Source organism: Vespa mandarinia, chromosome 7 (assembly GCF_050613455.1).
Source record: "Vespa mandarinia isolate Hongniang chromosome 7, ASM5061345v1, whole genome shotgun sequence".
Taxonomy (NCBI): Eukaryota; Metazoa; Arthropoda; class Insecta; order Hymenoptera; family Vespidae; genus Vespa; species Vespa mandarinia.
In genome coordinates this window covers 4,371,058-4,390,377 of record NC_140816.1, presented here as the reverse complement: position 1 = coordinate 4,390,377, position 19,320 = coordinate 4,371,058, and the positions used below count along the sequence as shown (strand labels likewise).

Here is a 19,320-nt window from a genome sequence, read left to right as displayed (position 1 = left end):
TTTTATATTTAAAAATTCGACGACCTTATCAATAGAAATGATTGAAGATTAAGAAAATGAATGTTTCATATCTGTAATAAGAAAAAAAAAAAAGAAAAGAAACAACTTTTTTTATTTTATTTTTTGTTTATTCTTTTTTTTTTCTTTTTTCCTTTCAATTTCATGTCCATCAAATTTCAAACGTTTTGGGAATAAACTTGAATTCAGGATGATTTGTGAATCATCCACTTGTTAAGCGAAAGCTCCTTATCACTTCTTCTTCCCCCTTATTGTTAGCACCGTTCTCCGCGAATAGCAAAACCAGAAGAGGAGAGAGTTGGATGTTGTGTAAAATGGGGTGGATATGACAGGGGTAGATGCACGACCACCCTAGGGCGACAATTACTTGTAATACCGTCGGTCTCTCGAGGCCGATGGAAACTCGATGGGGCGTACTTTCGTTCCGAAAGAGAGAAAAAAAAAAGGATATTATTGCCATCTAAAGCAATAGAGCATACACAAGCGCCCCTATCTACAGTCGTACACCAAAAAAAAGGAAGGGGCGCGAGCCTTGCACCCTCATCTTATCGTGAATTCGACGTTACTCGATCGCCCGAGCAAATCTTATACCCTTCGATTTCGGTTAGATCGAACGTCAGGATAATTGGGACAATCGGATGGACAGTCTCGATTCGAACATACCAAGGGAAGTTTGTGAAATGAGACGATCTCGAACGACTAATCTTAAGTAACACTAATACTTATAATATCAGCCGATTGTATTCCATGTGAAATTAAAAAACGTGTATGTATATATATATATATTTTAAGATTCGAATGGTTTGATATAAATAATATAGTTTAACAAAATCAAGAAATAACCAAGTAAAAAATATTGAACAAAATGTTTGTTATTAGACTTGCGTCGAGTATAAGTGAAAGAAATGTTATTAATTATAAAGAAACAATGTATAAATTTTATAAACAATATATATATATATATATAAGAATCTTTTAAAAGATTAAAAATATAAAAAAAATTTCTTATAGTTTTAATATCTTTTAAAATCAACATAGATTCGTACTTTTACTTTATTTCAAAATATACTCGACGATTTATAGAATATATAATTTGTATTTTACTATATATCGATTGGTTCGAGTTCTTTGATAATCAAGGAAAAGTAATAAATTGTTATGAGTCACGAACGAATCACATCAAACGATTTGTATAGATAACCAGATTATCGATACACCAAGATCATCCGAGATTGTCTTTATCGATATCCACGAGTAGAAACAGCGATGGTGAGTCAGACATTGCGAAGGGACGAGAACGTAAATTCCCTCGCACGACTAGAAGTTTTCGTGAACACAGATGAACGGATAGACGAACGATACAGCACGTGTAATTGGGGTTGCGACCCTGTTACGCGAATAGACACGTTCAACTACTAGATATGTATACATACAATATAAACTTGCAAATCTCTTGGATATCTACTCCAATTTGATTTGTCTATTTAAATATCGATTTCTATATTTTCTCGATGATAAATCTTGTTTCGTTAATTTTATAACTAAATAAATAAAATAAAATCTATTACGTATTAGATATTCATGATTTTTATAATAGACCACGAGAGATATATGTAATAACTTACTATTTATGATAATTATATACGCTACGTTTCGCGTTGAAATTCGTTCACATTAAATTCAGTGCAATTATTAATTGCGACTATACTATGGAATATAAATGTTTAATATTTGTCCTCGTTTCATGTTAATTCAAATAAAATAAATGAGATCTTTGTAAATGGTAATATACATTGTTACGCGTTCAATGGTTTATTTTATAATCATGACTGATTATTATTATGATTTATAATGTTTTAATGTAACATTTCATATTTAAATTTTCATTTATAATAATAATGAAATCGTAAAATTTTGGCATTGAGCATTCATTAAAATGAAATCGTACGATCGATTTTCGTCGAATCGGTTCGACGAATCGAAACATTTTTTATTAGCTCGACACGGTAGAAAGCAATCGATTCGTAATGGGATGCAAATTGTTCCGTTCAAAGGCGAATGAAATTATGGAAGCGTCGAAGCATTCGACCGTATACGAGGAGACTCCCTCGCATACGGGTACGCGTCGTTGCATTTCCCTGATGATTGAATCCTACCTCGCGTTTCTACCTTCTGCGTTTTACGTCGGTACACTTGCGACATTTATAAGATGATCGTGACGTTATCCATATTGATAAAAAGTATGTACCGTTACTGATTTATGTCATTCAAACTTTTTCGTGAAACTTAATTAATTATTTAATATTCTACATTGTTAAGTGTGATTATAATTTGATTTAATTCGATATAATTTGAAATTAAACGATAATTAATTAATTTCTTCGGATTAACATCATATCCCAAATATTCGTATTAGGTCATTATTTTTTGACCATCACATATCGCAATTTCAAAATATTGAAATATTTTGAAATATTGATGTTTTAATTCAAAGATCGATATTTTTCTTTTTTTTTTTTTTTTTTTAATTTTATCGGATTTGCTATTGCATATGGATATTTGTAAAATAACGTTTTCACCGTGGATTATATCGTATTTATTTGTAGTTAACATTTAACACGAATCATATACAATATAAAGACAAAGTTTTCTATTATTTTATATGGATAATCATTATATAACTATTATATTTCTATATGATCATGTTCGTGTGAATTCATTTAATGCTTTACGATTAAAATGGGGGTATACATTTCAAGAATTTGAAATGAGAGAGATAAGTGAAAGGAGAAACGATAGTCACGTAGTCACGATTTCCTTGTCGTTTAATGTCCGAACGAAGTCACGACTTTTCGCGTTTTCTCTTGTCCGATTGGATAGAAGAAGGAAGAAAGACGAGGGTGGGAGGTGGTGGTAGAGGGGTGTTTTACAGGGTGAGTTCGGTTTCCTTGGTAACTAAAGGGGGAAAGTAAAATCGAGGCACGGACTGCCACTCTCCCATCGCTTGTTTGTATTTCATATTGATAGAGTATTGATATAGTCCTCGACCAAGTCCTCCACCTTCTCTCATCGAACACCCTCTTGCTAAACTACCGTGACGATGCTCTAGAGCCCTCTCTACGCGTTTCTGTATGTATACACGTGTATGTATCTACTTATGTACATATGTATCGATATATATATATATATATATATATATATATATATATATATATATAGTCGCGTTCATTTAAACGAGCATACCATGACTTAACACTTAAAGGACCACTACTATCTCTCGCCATTTGATTCAACTGACCAAGCGAATATTTAACATGTTTTATGCAAATAAGATCTATATTTATCTCGTGTATCTATTAACATCTGCAATAAGATATAACATCTGTGATCATGGAAGATAAAACGATAACTATTAAACCATATCTGTTTCAAAATATGTTCGATAGAAAAGTTATATGATTTCAAAACCACCGATTGATCCAGTTTAAAACTAAAATATTGGTATTTGTTTTGAAACAAAATAAAACGATTGAATAAAAATATTTCGAATATAAAATCTAAAGTGGTGGTTGTATTTAAAGGATAAAAAATAAAAAATAAAAAAATAAAATAAAATAATATTCATATTATCACAATTAATTTTACATATACTCCGGTCATCGACCTTCACTTTCTCTTCGTTTATTATTTCGTTTCAGCTTTAACGGGAAAAAAATATTCTTCGACATTTAGTCTTTGGCGATATAAAGTTTGACGACGATATATCCAATGGGAAAGAATAAAAAGAAGGAAAAAAGACGTGCGTACATACCGGGTGACCGGCTAGACTCTGCCAGGAAAATTCAAGATCTGCTATATTCGCTGGCACCGGAACGACAAAATTCATGGCGTACGCGTTGACCACCCCCTCTCTGACGTAGTACAATTCCGCCTCGAGTCCTGAAAGCAGAATATGCCAGAGAACGGATATCGATCGGACGATCAATTATGAAAAAGGCATGGGCCGACGGCGGCGACGGCGTTGGCGGCGGCGACGGCGTTGGCCGATGCGAGGGCAAAGTTCTTCTTCTTCTTTCTATCGACTAACTTTTCCCTTCTTCTCATCCTCTTATTACTATCACTAGTATAACAACTACTATTATTATTACTACTACTACTACTACTACTACTATTACTACTGCTACCACTACATTTAATCTTACTTCTTTTGTTAGAAAGAAACGACCTATCACGAACTATGCCACGTGCAGCCCTTAGGAAAGGTACATAAATTTACGAGTACGATGACCACCAGGGTTTATAATTTTACGTTATTTCTAATCGTTGTTCTCGTAAATTCTCATAAGTTTTAATATAATTTAAAAAATATGCCGACATTTTTCTTTCTTCTTTTATTTTTTTCTTTTTTTTTTTTTTTTTTTTTTCGTAACAAACCCATGTCTATATAATAATATAAGGATGATCGTAAAAAATTTGAAATATCGAAAATCACATCGTTCTAACCACGTAAAACGTTTTGAACGTATCGTAAGAAGCTCTTGATGGTTATTACCACTGTGCTCACCGGATCGTGAAATCGTATATATTGTGAAGTTATCTGCCGTAGTAAATATCTTGAGTATTCAACGTATGGATTTTAAGATGTGAATATCACGAGAAACATAGAATAAAAATAAAAAAAGAGACATGCATTGAAAGAGACGTAACAATCTTTATTATACTCACTGAGAGATAACTGATCTGATTAATTACATCTTATATACAATTTGAATTAATATTGCAATGGTTATTGCAATGTAAATCTTAGTTAAATATTTTATAAAATAGTAAATCAATTTCTTTTATAATTTTTAATCTAGTATATCATTATATTTGGAACTTTATTGTTTTGTGTAACATTATATTACAAAAGAGACAAAATTTTCTTTTTTAAATTCTTCATTTGAGATGTTATGTAATTTTTTAAATTTACTATGAATAATTAATAAAAGGAAAGCAAAAAAAGAGAAAAGATTATATATACGTAGAAAGATAAAGAGATAAGGGATAAAGGAAGATGAAGAAATAGAAAATAGGAAGAAATCAAGAGAAAAGAGGAGAGAGAGAGAGAGAGAGAGAGAGAGAGAGAGAGAGAGAGAGAGAGAGAGAGAGAGAGCAATGAAGAAGAAAAGAAAAGCTACCGTATCTCTATCTCTTTCATTTTCTTTTCCTCCTTTTTCATAGTACGATCTTTCGTGTGTGGATCATCGTCTGAAAATCCCTTTCGTGGATTTGAGCGTTACTCGTACGTGAATACATTGCACGTTTCTACACACTACCATAGACATTCCCTACATTTTCCTCAATCCTCGAAAATTCCGTGGATAGGTAAGACGGGAAGGTCAGAATTTTCTCAGCCCGATCTCAGCATCATTCGTGTCTACATTCACGTATGACTACGCAATTCGATATCTCGCTGGTGAACGATATCCAGAGATGTTCCTCTAGTAAATATATTTACATACAAATACACATACATATATCTAGTATGTATAGGGTTACTTGTATTTATATTTATACGTGTATACATACATACGTATATACATATGTAAGAAATATACGCTACAACGTAACCATGGAAACGCTTTCTCTTCATGATATCACGATAAGACGTTTTTGACGATGTGAAATATTCCGATTTGAAATATACATATGTATATGTATGTATATGTGCATATATCCCTTGAGACCGAAAAAGACTAAAAGAGAAAGAGAAAGAAAAAGGTAAAGAGAGAGAAAGAGAAATGAACAAATACTTCTAGTTTCCTTGGTCGACTATACCACGTTCAAACAAATCTCTTGTATAATGTCCTTTTGCACGAACGTATCTGAGAGTAGGCTTTTGATATATCTTATATATCGTGTATATATAAGGTATAGCTATAATTTTGATTTTACTTTGAATATTTTCGTTCTTTTTGAAGATACAGAAGAAACAAAAGTTGTTTCTCTGTATTTTACAAAAGTTATATAGGTATGAGGGAGGCAATACTATGGCAGTAATAATTTTTCTTGCAGATGGACGCTTTGTTTTTATTTTTTATTTTCGAATGAAATCATATATTTCTAATAGCATTAGTCTGATGCACCTTAACATTCTCTATAAAAAAAATATTAATCTATGTATGTCGGAAGGTTATCAATTTATAAACGTTTACCCTGCGTTTATTCTACATTTATTCTGGTCTTACTTTGAGCTTTTGGTTCAAATCTTTACGATTTTTAATTCCGGAGATATACCAATGTAAATGAAAAAAAAATGGCTATTTATAATATAGAAAAAAAATTTTGTAATTGTTAAAAAAATAATTTGTTTATTAATTGTTCATTGATTTATGTGATTTTTATAAATTAGTCGCCATCTGAATTTTTAGTTGGTAAAATAATATGAATTTATTCTGTAAGAATTTGTTTATAAAAATTGTTTATAACAATTTGTTAATTAATTATTAACAATACGCTTAAAAAATAAAAAAAAAAATCTACCCTTTAAAATGATATTAGAATCAAGTCTCTACGACTTTTAGTTCTGTAGATATTCTCATGTAAATGAAAAAAAAAAATGGCTATTTATAATATAGAAAAAAAATTTTGTTATTGTTAAAAAAATAATTTGTTTATTAATTGTTCATTGATTTATGTGATTTTTATAAATTAGTCGCCATCTGAATTTTTAGTTGGTAAAATAATATAAATTTATTCTGTAAGAATTTGTTTATAAAAATTGTTTATAACAATTTGTTAATTAATTATTAACAATACGCTTAAAAAATAGAGAAAAATTTGCCCTTTAAAATGATATTAGAATAAAGTCTCTACGATTTTTTGTTCCGAAGATATTCTCATGTAAATGAAAAAAAAAATGGCTATTTATAATATAGAAAAAAAATTTTGTTATTGTTAAAAAAATAATTTGTTTATTAATTGTTCATTGATTTATGTGATTTTTATAAATTAGTCGCCATCTGAATTTTTAGTTGGTAAAATAATATAAATTTATTCTGTAAGAATTTGTTTATAAAAATTGTTTATAACAATTTGTTAATTAATTATTAACAATACGCTTAAAAAATAGAGAAAAATTTGCCCTTTAAAATGATATTAGAATAAAGTCTCTACGATTTTTTGTTCCGAAGATATTCTCATGTAAATGAAAAAAAAAATGGCTATTTATAATATAGAAAAAAAATTTTGTTATTGTTAAAAAAATAATTTGTTTATTAATTGTTCATTGATTTATGTGATTTTTATAAATTAGTCGCCATCTGAATTTTTAGTTGGTAAAATAATATAAATTTATTCTGTAAGAATTTGTTTATTAAAATTGTTTATAACAATTTGTTAATTAATTATTAACAATACGCTTAAAAAATAGAGAAAAATTTGCCCTTTAAAATGATATTAGAATTAAGTCTCTACGATTTTTTGTTCCGAAGATATTTCTATAAATGAAAAACGTTTACGTTGACCCACTAACCTATATAATTTCATCAATTGGATCAATGACGTACTGACCTATATAAATTCCAAGAATTTACGACGCTCAGCTGATCAAATTACTATTACTATACTATTACTACGAACAGGTGTTGTATACGAATCATGAATGAAAATCTTTCGAAGGCGATATCTTCGGAACGGAATGTCGTAGAGACTTGAAACAAGTACCATTTTCAAGTGTAAATTATGCTTTATTTATTTAAATATTGTAATAATATCGATATAATATAATCGATTTTATTATTAATTTTTTAAATTGAATTCTTTCTTTTCTTTTGTAATAAAGACATAACTATAATGAAATCATTTGAATTTTTTATTGTAATTATATAAATTTTATTATGATTATATAAAATAAAAGATGTAAGATTTATTAATAATCAATAATATTCGAAATTGAAAGATCGAAAAATCGAAAAATTTCTTTTTCTTAAAATATTACTACTCTTACTACATTTTACTGCTATCTCTATATATAATTTCTTTCTAACATTTACATTAAAATATCTCCTAAACTAACAATTTTTTGGCAATACATGGATTGATACTTTTTTATTGAAAATGTCGAGCTACATGGACCAGTGCCAAAATATACAAGGTGATCAAAATGGATGTAGAAAAATATATAATTTTTCTTAAAAAAAAGAAAAAAAAAAAAATAATATCATTTTGTCTTCGATCCATCTCTAATATAATAATATTTATCCATTTATTCTCGATTTAATAGTATCTTTTACTATATGAAAAACAAAAAAAAGAAGCATGGGATATCCTGATCCTTCGTTTTAATAATAATCGCGAATAATAAAATATAATCTATATATTATTTTGTTAAAGTAGCAAAGTTCAACGAGACGTCAAGATGGATGTAAATTTATTTTAATATTCATCATACAAGTTGAATATTTAAATTTTATAAAAGCATTTGGAAAAAAAAAGGGAAAAGGCAAAAAAAAAAAAAAAAAACAGAAAAAAAGAAACACGTGTAAAAAGATCACTTCGTATTTTATGTCATTGTTAAAATGTATAGGTATCAGTTTTTATTTATAAAATTCATCTCATTTAATTAATGCGACGAATTTTTAAATTCTCCTCGTCAAAAAAATTATTCAATTAGAAGAAAAAAAAAAAAAAAAAGGAAAGTCTTCATATTTCTATGGAATAAACTACGGATACTTACTAAAAGCAATGATTTGCTCTTAAACGAGTAACAAGTTGTTCATGAAGAGAAGACATCCATTTATAAAGTCGAAAATGTCCTCACGCGAATGGCGTTCGTCATTCGAAACTCAAACTGCCTAAGCCTCGTCGATGTCGCTACGGCTTTCTCGCGTGACGAAACTTTCGAGGAGCAATCTAAAGTTTCCTTCTGCTTCCGCCATTTCGCATGATCTCTCCGTGACTGCAATTTCTATTTCACGCTTCGCCGTAGAAACAACGGATCGCTATTAATTTTCCTCTAGCAGTCTCCATGTTCCTACGTTTGATCCCTCGTACGTAAACGATTGAATATTATTATTATTAATATTATTATTATCATCATTATTATTATTTTTATTATTGAATGATCAATCGCGAGTATAATTGCGAAATTCATTCTTGTCGTGAGTTCTATTCGACATCGTTCGCAAGAATTCGTAAATCTCAATTTTTTTTTGTTTTTTTTTTTTTATAAAATTCAACAAAATTTCTCTTGGAAAATTGCATAATAGTAAATAAATATTTATTTTATATGTGTATATATATATATAAAATATTTAAAAGTAACTTTACTTCCAAAATAGTTCATTTTTAAATAATTCAACTATATAATATATAAATTGAGAGACCACGACTTAATAATAATCTTTATCTAACATTAATTGCAAAATTGTTTAAAGAAACAATAAAGTATATGAAATATTTTTTATATATTTACTATCTAAAAATACATATATAAACACACACACACGTGCGCGCGCGCGCGTTTCGAATACCCATGTCGATAGTTAAGACGATGGCGAAAGGGAAGTTGAGCGTTAAGCGAACTAAGAAGATTAAGCAACTTTCTACTCTGTAGTTCGTAGTCTCGTGGAAGAAAGACAAACACGAAGGAGCAAAGAAAACGATAAGATCCTACCCTCTTTATTCGGTTGGAGGTTTAAGCGAAGGCATCGCGAGAAACAAATTAATTTCCGCTTACCTCGAGACACTTTCGACGTTGTTAATTACGAGTCTTGTCTATTGCACAATTTCACTACTAGCTATCGACTGTAACATAGTTCAAATTTCGATATTGATTGTACTCTCATTTCATAACATTAAACACAAATTACTTTCGACGAAGAAAATTAAAACAAATTACTAATACAAAAATGTTTCATTATTTATTATTTCTATAAAATGAAATATTCGATCATTAATATTAAAAATATTCAATCAACAATAATTTCATTTTTTTTTTTTTTTTTATATATATATATAATAATGGCACATCACAATGATATTTGTTATTAAATAAATAAATAAGTAATGCACAATGATATGAATTAAAGTTAGACAGTTAATATAAAATCTTTAAAGAAGTAGCGCTCTATGAAAATAAATTTATTGCTACAAAAGATTTCACAAAGTTTCAAAGCTATTATCCAGAGTATAATATATTTCAAAATAATCCTCATGCTTCAAATACTAAAACAATCGCTTCCAACTTCGTCCGTTCTTCTGAATAACAAATATATATATATATATATTTTTTTTTATGACATTCTTTGATAAGGAAAAATTATTATCGTTATTGTTAATAAAGAATATAAGAAGAAATAATATATTGCAAGTAAAATTTACATAACTGTTTTATTTAATAACTTCGAGTATCTCCGAGGAATCATAGGAAAGGATCGAAAATATAAAAGAGGATTGAATCTTCTGATATTACTCGATCACGTAGAAAAGAAAAAAAGAAGAAAAACGATAGAGCTTGCTTCCATCGGATTCTTTTTCTTTCTCTTAAAAAAAAAAAAGAAAAAGAATATATATATATATATATATATATATATATATATATATCTGAGATAAATCTTGGATGATCCCAAGAGAGGAAGAAGTCTGTGGACCGGCTAACTTCGGCTGGGATTAAGTTCAGTAATGCTAAGATGGTTTCACTGGTGCAACAAATGAACGTAATCCTGTTACAGGGCGATATAAAACCTCGTAAGGTTTCGTCGTTCTCGACTAAACCGTACTAATCCACTGCTTCTTCCCTTTTTTTTTTCTACCCTTTATGTTCAAAAAAGATCCTTAAATTTTATCAGATATATCTTCAACGTGTTCAATGTCTTTTAACCGTTCAATTTATTGTAATACCTTTTCCAAGATTCTTTTTTTCAAAATTTATTTGAAAATGAAATTGTAATATAATATCAAAAAGATAATAAAGTCATACGATGTATGGATATTGTAAATGTGAAAAATTTTTAAAAAGATTAATATATTCGTATCTACATAGTCTAATAAATCTTATATTCTATTCTCGAGAGTAGAAAAAGAGGGAGATTCTCTTTACGAAATTTTCCAAATACCATTTCGCAAGGAATCACGATCGAATCCATCATGCCGGAGAGCATATCTCTGAAAAACACTCGGCTTCATAGGTCGCGGACCAATCTATCAATTTACTTGCAGAGAGTGGCAAAGGAAGAAACGAGAAAGAAGAAGATGAAGAGAAAAGGGTGTCCCGTTTTCCAAGCTCTTCCCATGGGACAAGTGGAGAGAAATCTGGAATGGGTATCGAGGGCACAGAAGATGGGTTATGTGTACCTCTCGATTCTGAGAGTTCAGTGGTTAGGTTTCTCTCGTGCTAAGTAGAAAATCGTGTCTGGCATATGAACAGGCGGCCGTCGTTGTTTGGTCGTTGCAGAAGACAGTTAATGTTGCTCTGGGTGTGCCAGTGCACACCCATAAACGCATTACTCCTCTCGTGTTTCATCGAAAGACCTTGTCCAATTGCGACATCGATGACTAAGTCCTATTCGAAGGAAGGGTTTCCGAATTTTTCATCTAAATACATCATATTATATATCGTTCATTGACTTTAGCTATAATTTTATATAATAGAATAAATGATATTATTCAGTAACATGACTTTCCTATTCCCGTTTAAATCATTAATTAAGATATTAAATGCTTACGTTTTAGAATATACCTCTTATCGTATTACAGTAAATTAAACGAATATGTTTAGAGTGAATATTAATGATTAAAAATAAAATCAAGAAGAATAAGAGAAAATTAAATGTAAATAAAATGATTAGGTGCCAGTTGTATCGTTAAACATCAATACGAATAAAAATACGTACGATTATGAAAGATTTACGATTACGATTATTTCAATTTTTTTCACGTTCATACGAAATTTTAAATATCGAAGATGACATTCTATACATGTGCAATATCTTTTTCAAAGTACAAACTAAAGAAAGAACATACTGTTCGAAAATTTCTAATAAGTTATAATATGTATTTTAGAGGCAAAAACTTCAAATGGTCTTGAAATTGGTTGCGTACGATGAATGTACTTTTTGCGACCGACAGCAAAACGAAATAAAAAGAAAAAAGAAAAAGAAAGAAAAAAAAGAACAAGAAAAAATAACGGCGAATAAATAAACTAATACAAATACATAGAGTGATAGAGTGATAGTGATAGAGAGAGAGAGAGAGAAAGAGAGAGAGAAAAGTACTCTCACGTTAACGAGAATCTGAGCGAACGCGCGCGCGCATGATGCGTCGTCGTTGTGTAGGCGAACGGAACGTTTGATCTCACTACTCCCATCCCTTGCCCTCACCCATACTCGGTTCGCTTTTGTTTACGTTAATTCTGAAAACCCCGCTATGAACGTCTCTACCGAGCTTTTATCCGAGGGATTATAAATGGAGCTCTCTTTCTCTCTCTCTCTCTCTCTCTCTCTCTCGCTTTTTTTTTGTTTTTTTTTACCCTCGTCATCCCTTATCGTTCGACCGAAAGAATTATCGCGCGTTCGTTCGTTTACTTTGCATCAACGCGTTGCATTCGCGCTTTCGTTGCATCATTTAATGTGCTTTGTAAAAACGAAAAAAAGAAAAGGAAACAAGTATGGCGCCCATATACCATTTTATACCATTTAAACTTAAACAGATCTTTTTTCTTTTACTATTGTATTTAATTTATTAATGATTCTTTATCTCAGAGTCAACGATCATTTTGATTTTATCTTTCGATTATACATATCATACATATATACGTGCATGCAATAAAGCGAATATCATCTCTTCGATGTAACTAATATTTAACACGTGAAATTATTTAAAGAGCACAGGAATGACTGAGAGATAGAAAAAGAAAGACAAAGGAAGAGAAAGAGAGAGAGAGAGAGAGAGAGAGAGAAGCAGAAGCGAAAATCTCATCCCCGTTGAGTTCAACTCTCATTGCGAGATCGAATTAGCATAGGGATCGACGTTGTATCGTAGTCTGATGCGACGTCAAATTGAATTTGTAATGTACGCGCGCGAGCACGTTCGAGTAACCGTGATGTGTACAGAACGTATCGTTCGCAAGTTGAAGTATAGTAATGCGTACGCCCACATTGTTCTAACAAAGCGCTTTCTCTACATACGCTACTTTGCTAATCGAATTTCCCATTAATTGCATGACTCACGTTAAATTTGTCTCATTGTAAATTCTGAAATTTTGTACGATCTCCTATCGCACAGGGAACAATTTTTCCAAATGTAAAATACGTGTTAACGCATTTCCCGTTAATATCGATGAAATATTATACGTGATTTTGTACCGATGCGCAAAATTATTCCTCATAGGAAAAAAAAAAAAAAGAAAAAGAGAGAAAAAAAGAAAAAGAAAAAAAAAAGAAAAAAAATGTCATATAATTTGTATAAATACGTGCAATTAATAAATTAAATGAAACGGAGATTTTTATTCGTAAGAATGACATAATATATATTTTCAGGCAAAATCAATTGCATTGCAATTAATTGTAACTCTAATTAAAATTACATACATACGATACAGATTTAAATGATTTTTCAAAAGAACAACATTTTTACGAAGTAAAATTCACTTTTCACTTCTGATATAAACGATTCTTATAATTTTCAATATTTTTCATCCACGTATAACGTATAAACCTTTTAATAATTCTTATTTATAATGAAATGTTTCGACTATAGTATATCAACCAAATCGCAGGCACAGTATATTTTCTTAAGCGAGATTACAGGGAACCCAGCGTGAGTTCGACGTTCTCAAGCAAGAGATAGATTCTAGTAAAAGAAGAAGAAGAAGAAGAAGAAGAAGAAGAAGAAGAAGAAGAGAAAGTAGAAGAAGAAGAAGAAGAAGAAAGGAAAAAAAAGAGGTAGGGGAAAGGAAAAAGAAGGAACGTAAGCTATGGAAGTTCCCAGAGATTTCGATCGGGGTCAGGAGCTAAGGTAAACACATTAAGGATACAACATCCTGTAGGAAACACATCCTGGTAGTAGGAGTGAGCGCCTCGGGGGTACGATCGACTGAACCGGAAATTTGAACGTCTCGAGAATCGACGACGTTCATCGATGGTAGAGGAAAAAGTTTGGTGAAGCAGATGAAATGAGACATTTAATGTCAAAGCCTATACTCCTTTTCGAGTTATGTTACTGAATAGGCACATCCTTTAGTGTCTTGCTTGGACTATCATTCAATATATATATATATATATATATATATATATATATATATATATTGTGTGTGTATGTGTGTGTATGTGTGAATCGATTAATTATACGATTGAACAATTATGAATGTAAATTTGATTAATAAATATTTATAATCATTCGTCGTTATTTTAATGTTGTCTTATTCGTTACATCTTCACAATTAATTTTCCAGTTTGAACAATTACTTTCTGAAGCGAGAATGAAGTAAGATGAAAAAGGTGAAACATAGTGTTCGATGCCCACATGATTCGCAACGTTTATACTACACGACTTTAATCTCTCGTGTCTCTGGTAGTCTTTTCCAACGATTTCCCTTGTATTTTACTTCACCCTTTGTTTATCCATTCGTAAATGGACCATTTTCGCTCGTACGAGCACGCCTATCCTCCGTAACGTTAACGTTTCCAAGATATGCTTCTCCATTCGACAAACCAATATTGGCATCCCTGCCTTTTGCTCTCGATGAGTCGGGATAAGTTTCCCCGTTTAACCGTATCTCGAGTAGCTATCGAAGATTCCCGAAACGCTTAAAGTAGTTACTTCGAATCCCCTGGCTATCGGAAATCCTGATATTCCAATGTACCTGTATGTGTATATGTGTGCGTGTATATATATATATATATATATATATATATATATATATGATGGGAGAATATCTATTCATCCGTGTGCGTTCGTTCGTTCGTAACCACACCATTACCTTGATACTTTATTTTCGTTACGTCGAAACTTTTGCTATTTCGCAGGGATCTATGTACTTTGCAAGTTGCCATTCCCGTCCATGAGGACCGTATATACAGAGTGGCTTATATTGATTCATAAATAGATATGTATAGGGAAGTAAATGCAATTGAAAAAAAAAAAAAAAAAGAAAAAAAAAAACAACAACAACAACAAAAATATTGAGATTTATTTTCATTAGCATTTTGTTTATTTTCATTTTTCTAATATAATATTTTTAATCATTTTTATCTTACTTTCGTTCGACACATACAATTTCAAAATATCCGCAAACTTTTTCGTTAGTATATTAAAATGGGTCACCCTATATGTAAATATCTTCTTCTATTCGTATAGGCTATCTACCTATAACTTTTGTTTGGATTAACTCGATTTAGCCAGCTTCGCATTCGAGCTTTTAGTCGAATTAACTGTAGAACGCGACGCTATCGCGGCTACAACGTTTTCACCATTTCCCTCGCTTAGCTTTCCATTTCCGTATGTATGTACGTATGTATCTGTATAAACGTAACCAGAACATTTCGCATATCATCTTTTGTATCTGTACTTGTCTAACGCTTTTGCATTACGAAGAGTACTGTTTCAAAGGGAACCCTTCAGAAATATGATTATTTCCATACGACAACTAGATCGACGTATAATTTCCTCTATTATTTGATATAATTTATAAAATAAATACGATGCTCTTATTCTCGTTAAAAAGTAGAAAATCAATAGAAAAAGGTCGGATTATAAGGATTAATTAATTATTGTACTTCCCTTTTTTTCCTTCTTCTTCTTCTTTTTTTTCCCCCTTTTTCATTAATACTTCAACGTTGTAACGAAAATTTTTGTGTTGTATCTTTTGCCGTTATCAATATAAGAAAGGAAGGAAAAAAAAAAAATTATAGTATTTACTTATCGTGATAAAATTTTCTTTCAAACGAATTTACCATCTTTCATTCTCATTAAAACGTTATCTACGATCAACAAATTGAAATGTCTTATCTCTTAGCAAAATTTAATCAGATTTATCTGACTTTTTTGATAAAAAGATTTAATTATTTGATCTCGTCTAATACTCTAACGATTTTTCCTTTAAAAAATACACAATTTCATTAACCTATATTCTTTCTCTCTTTGTAATTCTACCATCGCATCAATGTAAAGTATCTTAGCGATAAAACGGGAACCGACCTTGAATTTTGATTTCCCCACGTACGCGTTTTATCTGGATCATTTATCGCTAGATCGTCCACATACATATACGTATATATGTATGAAGGTACCTATTACATAGAGACGTATACATATATGAGCGTATGTGTGTGGTTAAGTCGAATAGAATTCCAGAGAAAAGTCATTTATCGTGGTACAGAAAATAAGAGAGGAAAAGAGAAAGTAAGAGAGAGAGAGAGAGAGAGAGAGAGAGAGAGAGAGAGAGAGAAAGAGAGAGAGAGAGAGAGAGAGAGAGGAATATAGAAAGAGAGAAAGAAGGACAGAGAAAAAGAGAAAGTACGCAATGTCACGTTGACTCGTCGAATTTACAATAAAGAAGATAGATGCGCTCGACGGAATATCGCCAGAAGCTAATCTTTTACTCTTCCGTTGCTCCTACCTAACGTGCTGCACCCTCATTCGTAATTCATTAAGGTCTATCTCCTTTCGTCGACGAGGCGGCAAAGTATACGACGAGCACTACTGAAAAATTCTGAAAGAACAACTTTCTGTCCAGGCTTCCTTACTTCTTCTTTGTCTCTCACTTTTCTCTTTCTCTTTCTCTCTCTCTCTCTCTCTCTCTCTCTCTCTCTATTCTTTTATTTTTAAACTAAAGAAAACGAACAGAAGCGTTCTATAGAACGCACATATAAAAATATAAAATTAAATTTGAAAAATAAATCATGTACCATTTATTTGTCGATGATTAAAAGAGAAAGAAAAACTTTTTCTTTGTATATTTAAAATGGCCAAGAATGTAAAGGGGAAAAAAAAAAAGAAAAGAAAGAAAATAGGAAAGAAAATATTCTATCCTAATGAATGTAAGTTAATTAATACAATCAAATTGAAAATTTTATATTTGAAAAATATTTACAAATACGTAAATATATATTTAAGGTATTGTACATTAAGAATAAAAATAAATCTATAAAAGATTAAACATCATGATATTAAACGAACGTGATCATTTATGTTAAACTAAGGAAAATATATAATCTAATCAATTTGTAACGTTAACCTAAGAGAGATGTGCGTTAAATATTGAGGGTGAGTGTACTCCGAAAGTGGTCCATTTAGTGTTCGTGCTTGCACTTGGCGCGATGAACAGAAGAGAAGGGTGAGTGGAGAAAAGGAAAGAGAAAGAGAAAGAGAGAGAGAGAAAGAGGGAGAGAAAACCGGATAGCGAGGGTCGTTCGAGCAAGCTGGCGTTACTTCTCGCAAATTCTCTCGACTGAGAAAGAGAATATGAGAAAGAGAGAGAGAAGAATAAAGATAGCTAGAGAGAGAGAGAGAGAGAGAGAGAGAAAGAGAGAAGGAGACACCCTCTCGTACTTCGACTGAAAATTATCTGCACTCGTCCAGTGTCAGTTTCTTCTGTGAAAATTCACTTCTATAATACTTCTCTTTTCCCTATTGTTCTCTCTCTCTCTCTCTCTTTCTTTCTCTTTCATTTTCTCACTCTTATTTTCTCATCCTTCAGTCTTTTATCTCTCTTTCTTCAGACCTTGTCTCTCTCGACATCCGGTTAGCCTCGTATTCAGAAAATCGTGCGAATTGCGAGAGTTCATTGGATCGTTTGCGAAAAGATTAAAAAAGAAAAAGCTACGGAAAAACACGATCGGCATGAGTGAAAGAGAAAGAAAGAAAGAGAGAGAGAAAGAGAGAGAGAGAGAGAGAGAGAGAAAGTAAAGGTGAGAGATAAAAAAAGAGAAATTATTGGTAGAAGGAGAAAAGTAGAGAACGAGAAAAAGAACAAGCTCTCGTGCCGAAGGGTGGAGAATCGTTGTTTCCCCCGAGTGGGCCGAGAAAGAGCGTCGTCGAGTTAGAGGGATGTTTGTCTTTAATTAAAATCAGTCGCAACCCGTTTTACGTGCCTCACTGATTCCGCTTCACCACCATTTTCTCCGTCCTTCTCTATATCTTTCTATCTCCCCTCTCTCTCTCTCTCTCTCTCTCGCTTTCTCTCTCTTGACACTTCACCGAGTATAGAGTTCTTAATATTCAATTATCCCTGCATGCTTTTAATTAACCGAGCATCCAACCCTTCGCCGAATCCGATCTGTCGTTGAAATGACGACGATAATTCCTGTTGTCAACACTCGATCATTCCTCCGGAGAATGAGTCTGGTGTTATCATCGTTGCTTTGCATTATCGATTTTATCTGATACTTATAAATTTGTCCCAAGTTAAATCATTTGTATTCTATCCCATACGATATACGAACGGAGGATATGTTACAGTTTTAATCTTAATTTAATTAATTCAATTTTTTATCTTCTCAAGATCTTACAAATCATTATCATAGTGAAATCCATTTGCGAAATTGAAAATAATTTTTTAATACGATATGAAATATCGATACGAACGTGTATAAATATCATATAAATGAAACAATGAATAGTTGTTAATAATTAGCAGAAAAAATAACAAATAAGAATTTAGAAAATTCGTATGACAAAAGTCCCAACTGAGATCGAATTCCAAAGTTCTTTAAGAGAAACTCAACCCAAGAAGACATTCGTTTATAAACTTTATAATCTAGTTAAGGTGTGTCCTCGGGCCAGTATAGGAACTACCATACCGAGAGTCTAATTGACTCTCCGAGGACACGATAACAATGCCGACAACGAAACCGTTCTCATGGCGAACAAATTTTACGAAATTCCTGAAAGAAGAACTGTGTTATCTCGTTGTCATTGTAAGAAATCGCTGAGCAAAGGGGGTGTGATTGTATAACAGCAAGAGATTTATAGTTGGCGAAGGAACAAGAAAGGAGAAGGTTGGTGGTAGGTATTGGGGGTTCAGATGCAACGTTTTATAATATCGAGACTACTAACATTACGAAGAGCTATCTCCCGAGTTCTGGACTCTATAAATCCTCTTTCTACTGCTACTCGGCGGTTGGAACGAAAAGACGAGGAGGGTGAACGTTTTAACGGAGAATAGAGAAAGAAAGAAAGAGAGAGAGAGAGAGAGAGAGAGAAAATAAAGAGAAAATAGACGGTGAGTTGAGAGAGTAAATAGAGTGAGAGAGAGAGAAGGAGAGAGAAGTTGAGCGTTTATTCGAGAAAAGAAGAAAGGTGAGGGTGGTAGGGTGGTTT

At 31.5% G+C, this 19,320-nt stretch overlaps 1 protein-coding gene across 1 annotated transcript in view; it reads right to left on the bottom strand.

Moving 5' to 3' along the window:
* Nucleotides 1–19,320, bottom strand: part of LOC118440599 (inactive tyrosine-protein kinase Dnt) — a 77,928-nt gene that overhangs the window by 41,454 nt on the left and 17,154 nt on the right. The window contains exon 2 of the mRNA XM_085658370.1: nucleotides 3,830–3,957. Coding sequence (XP_085514496.1) covers nucleotides 3,830–3,957 — 128 coding nt within the window. The remainder of the gene's footprint in view (nucleotides 1–3,829; nucleotides 3,958–19,320) is intronic.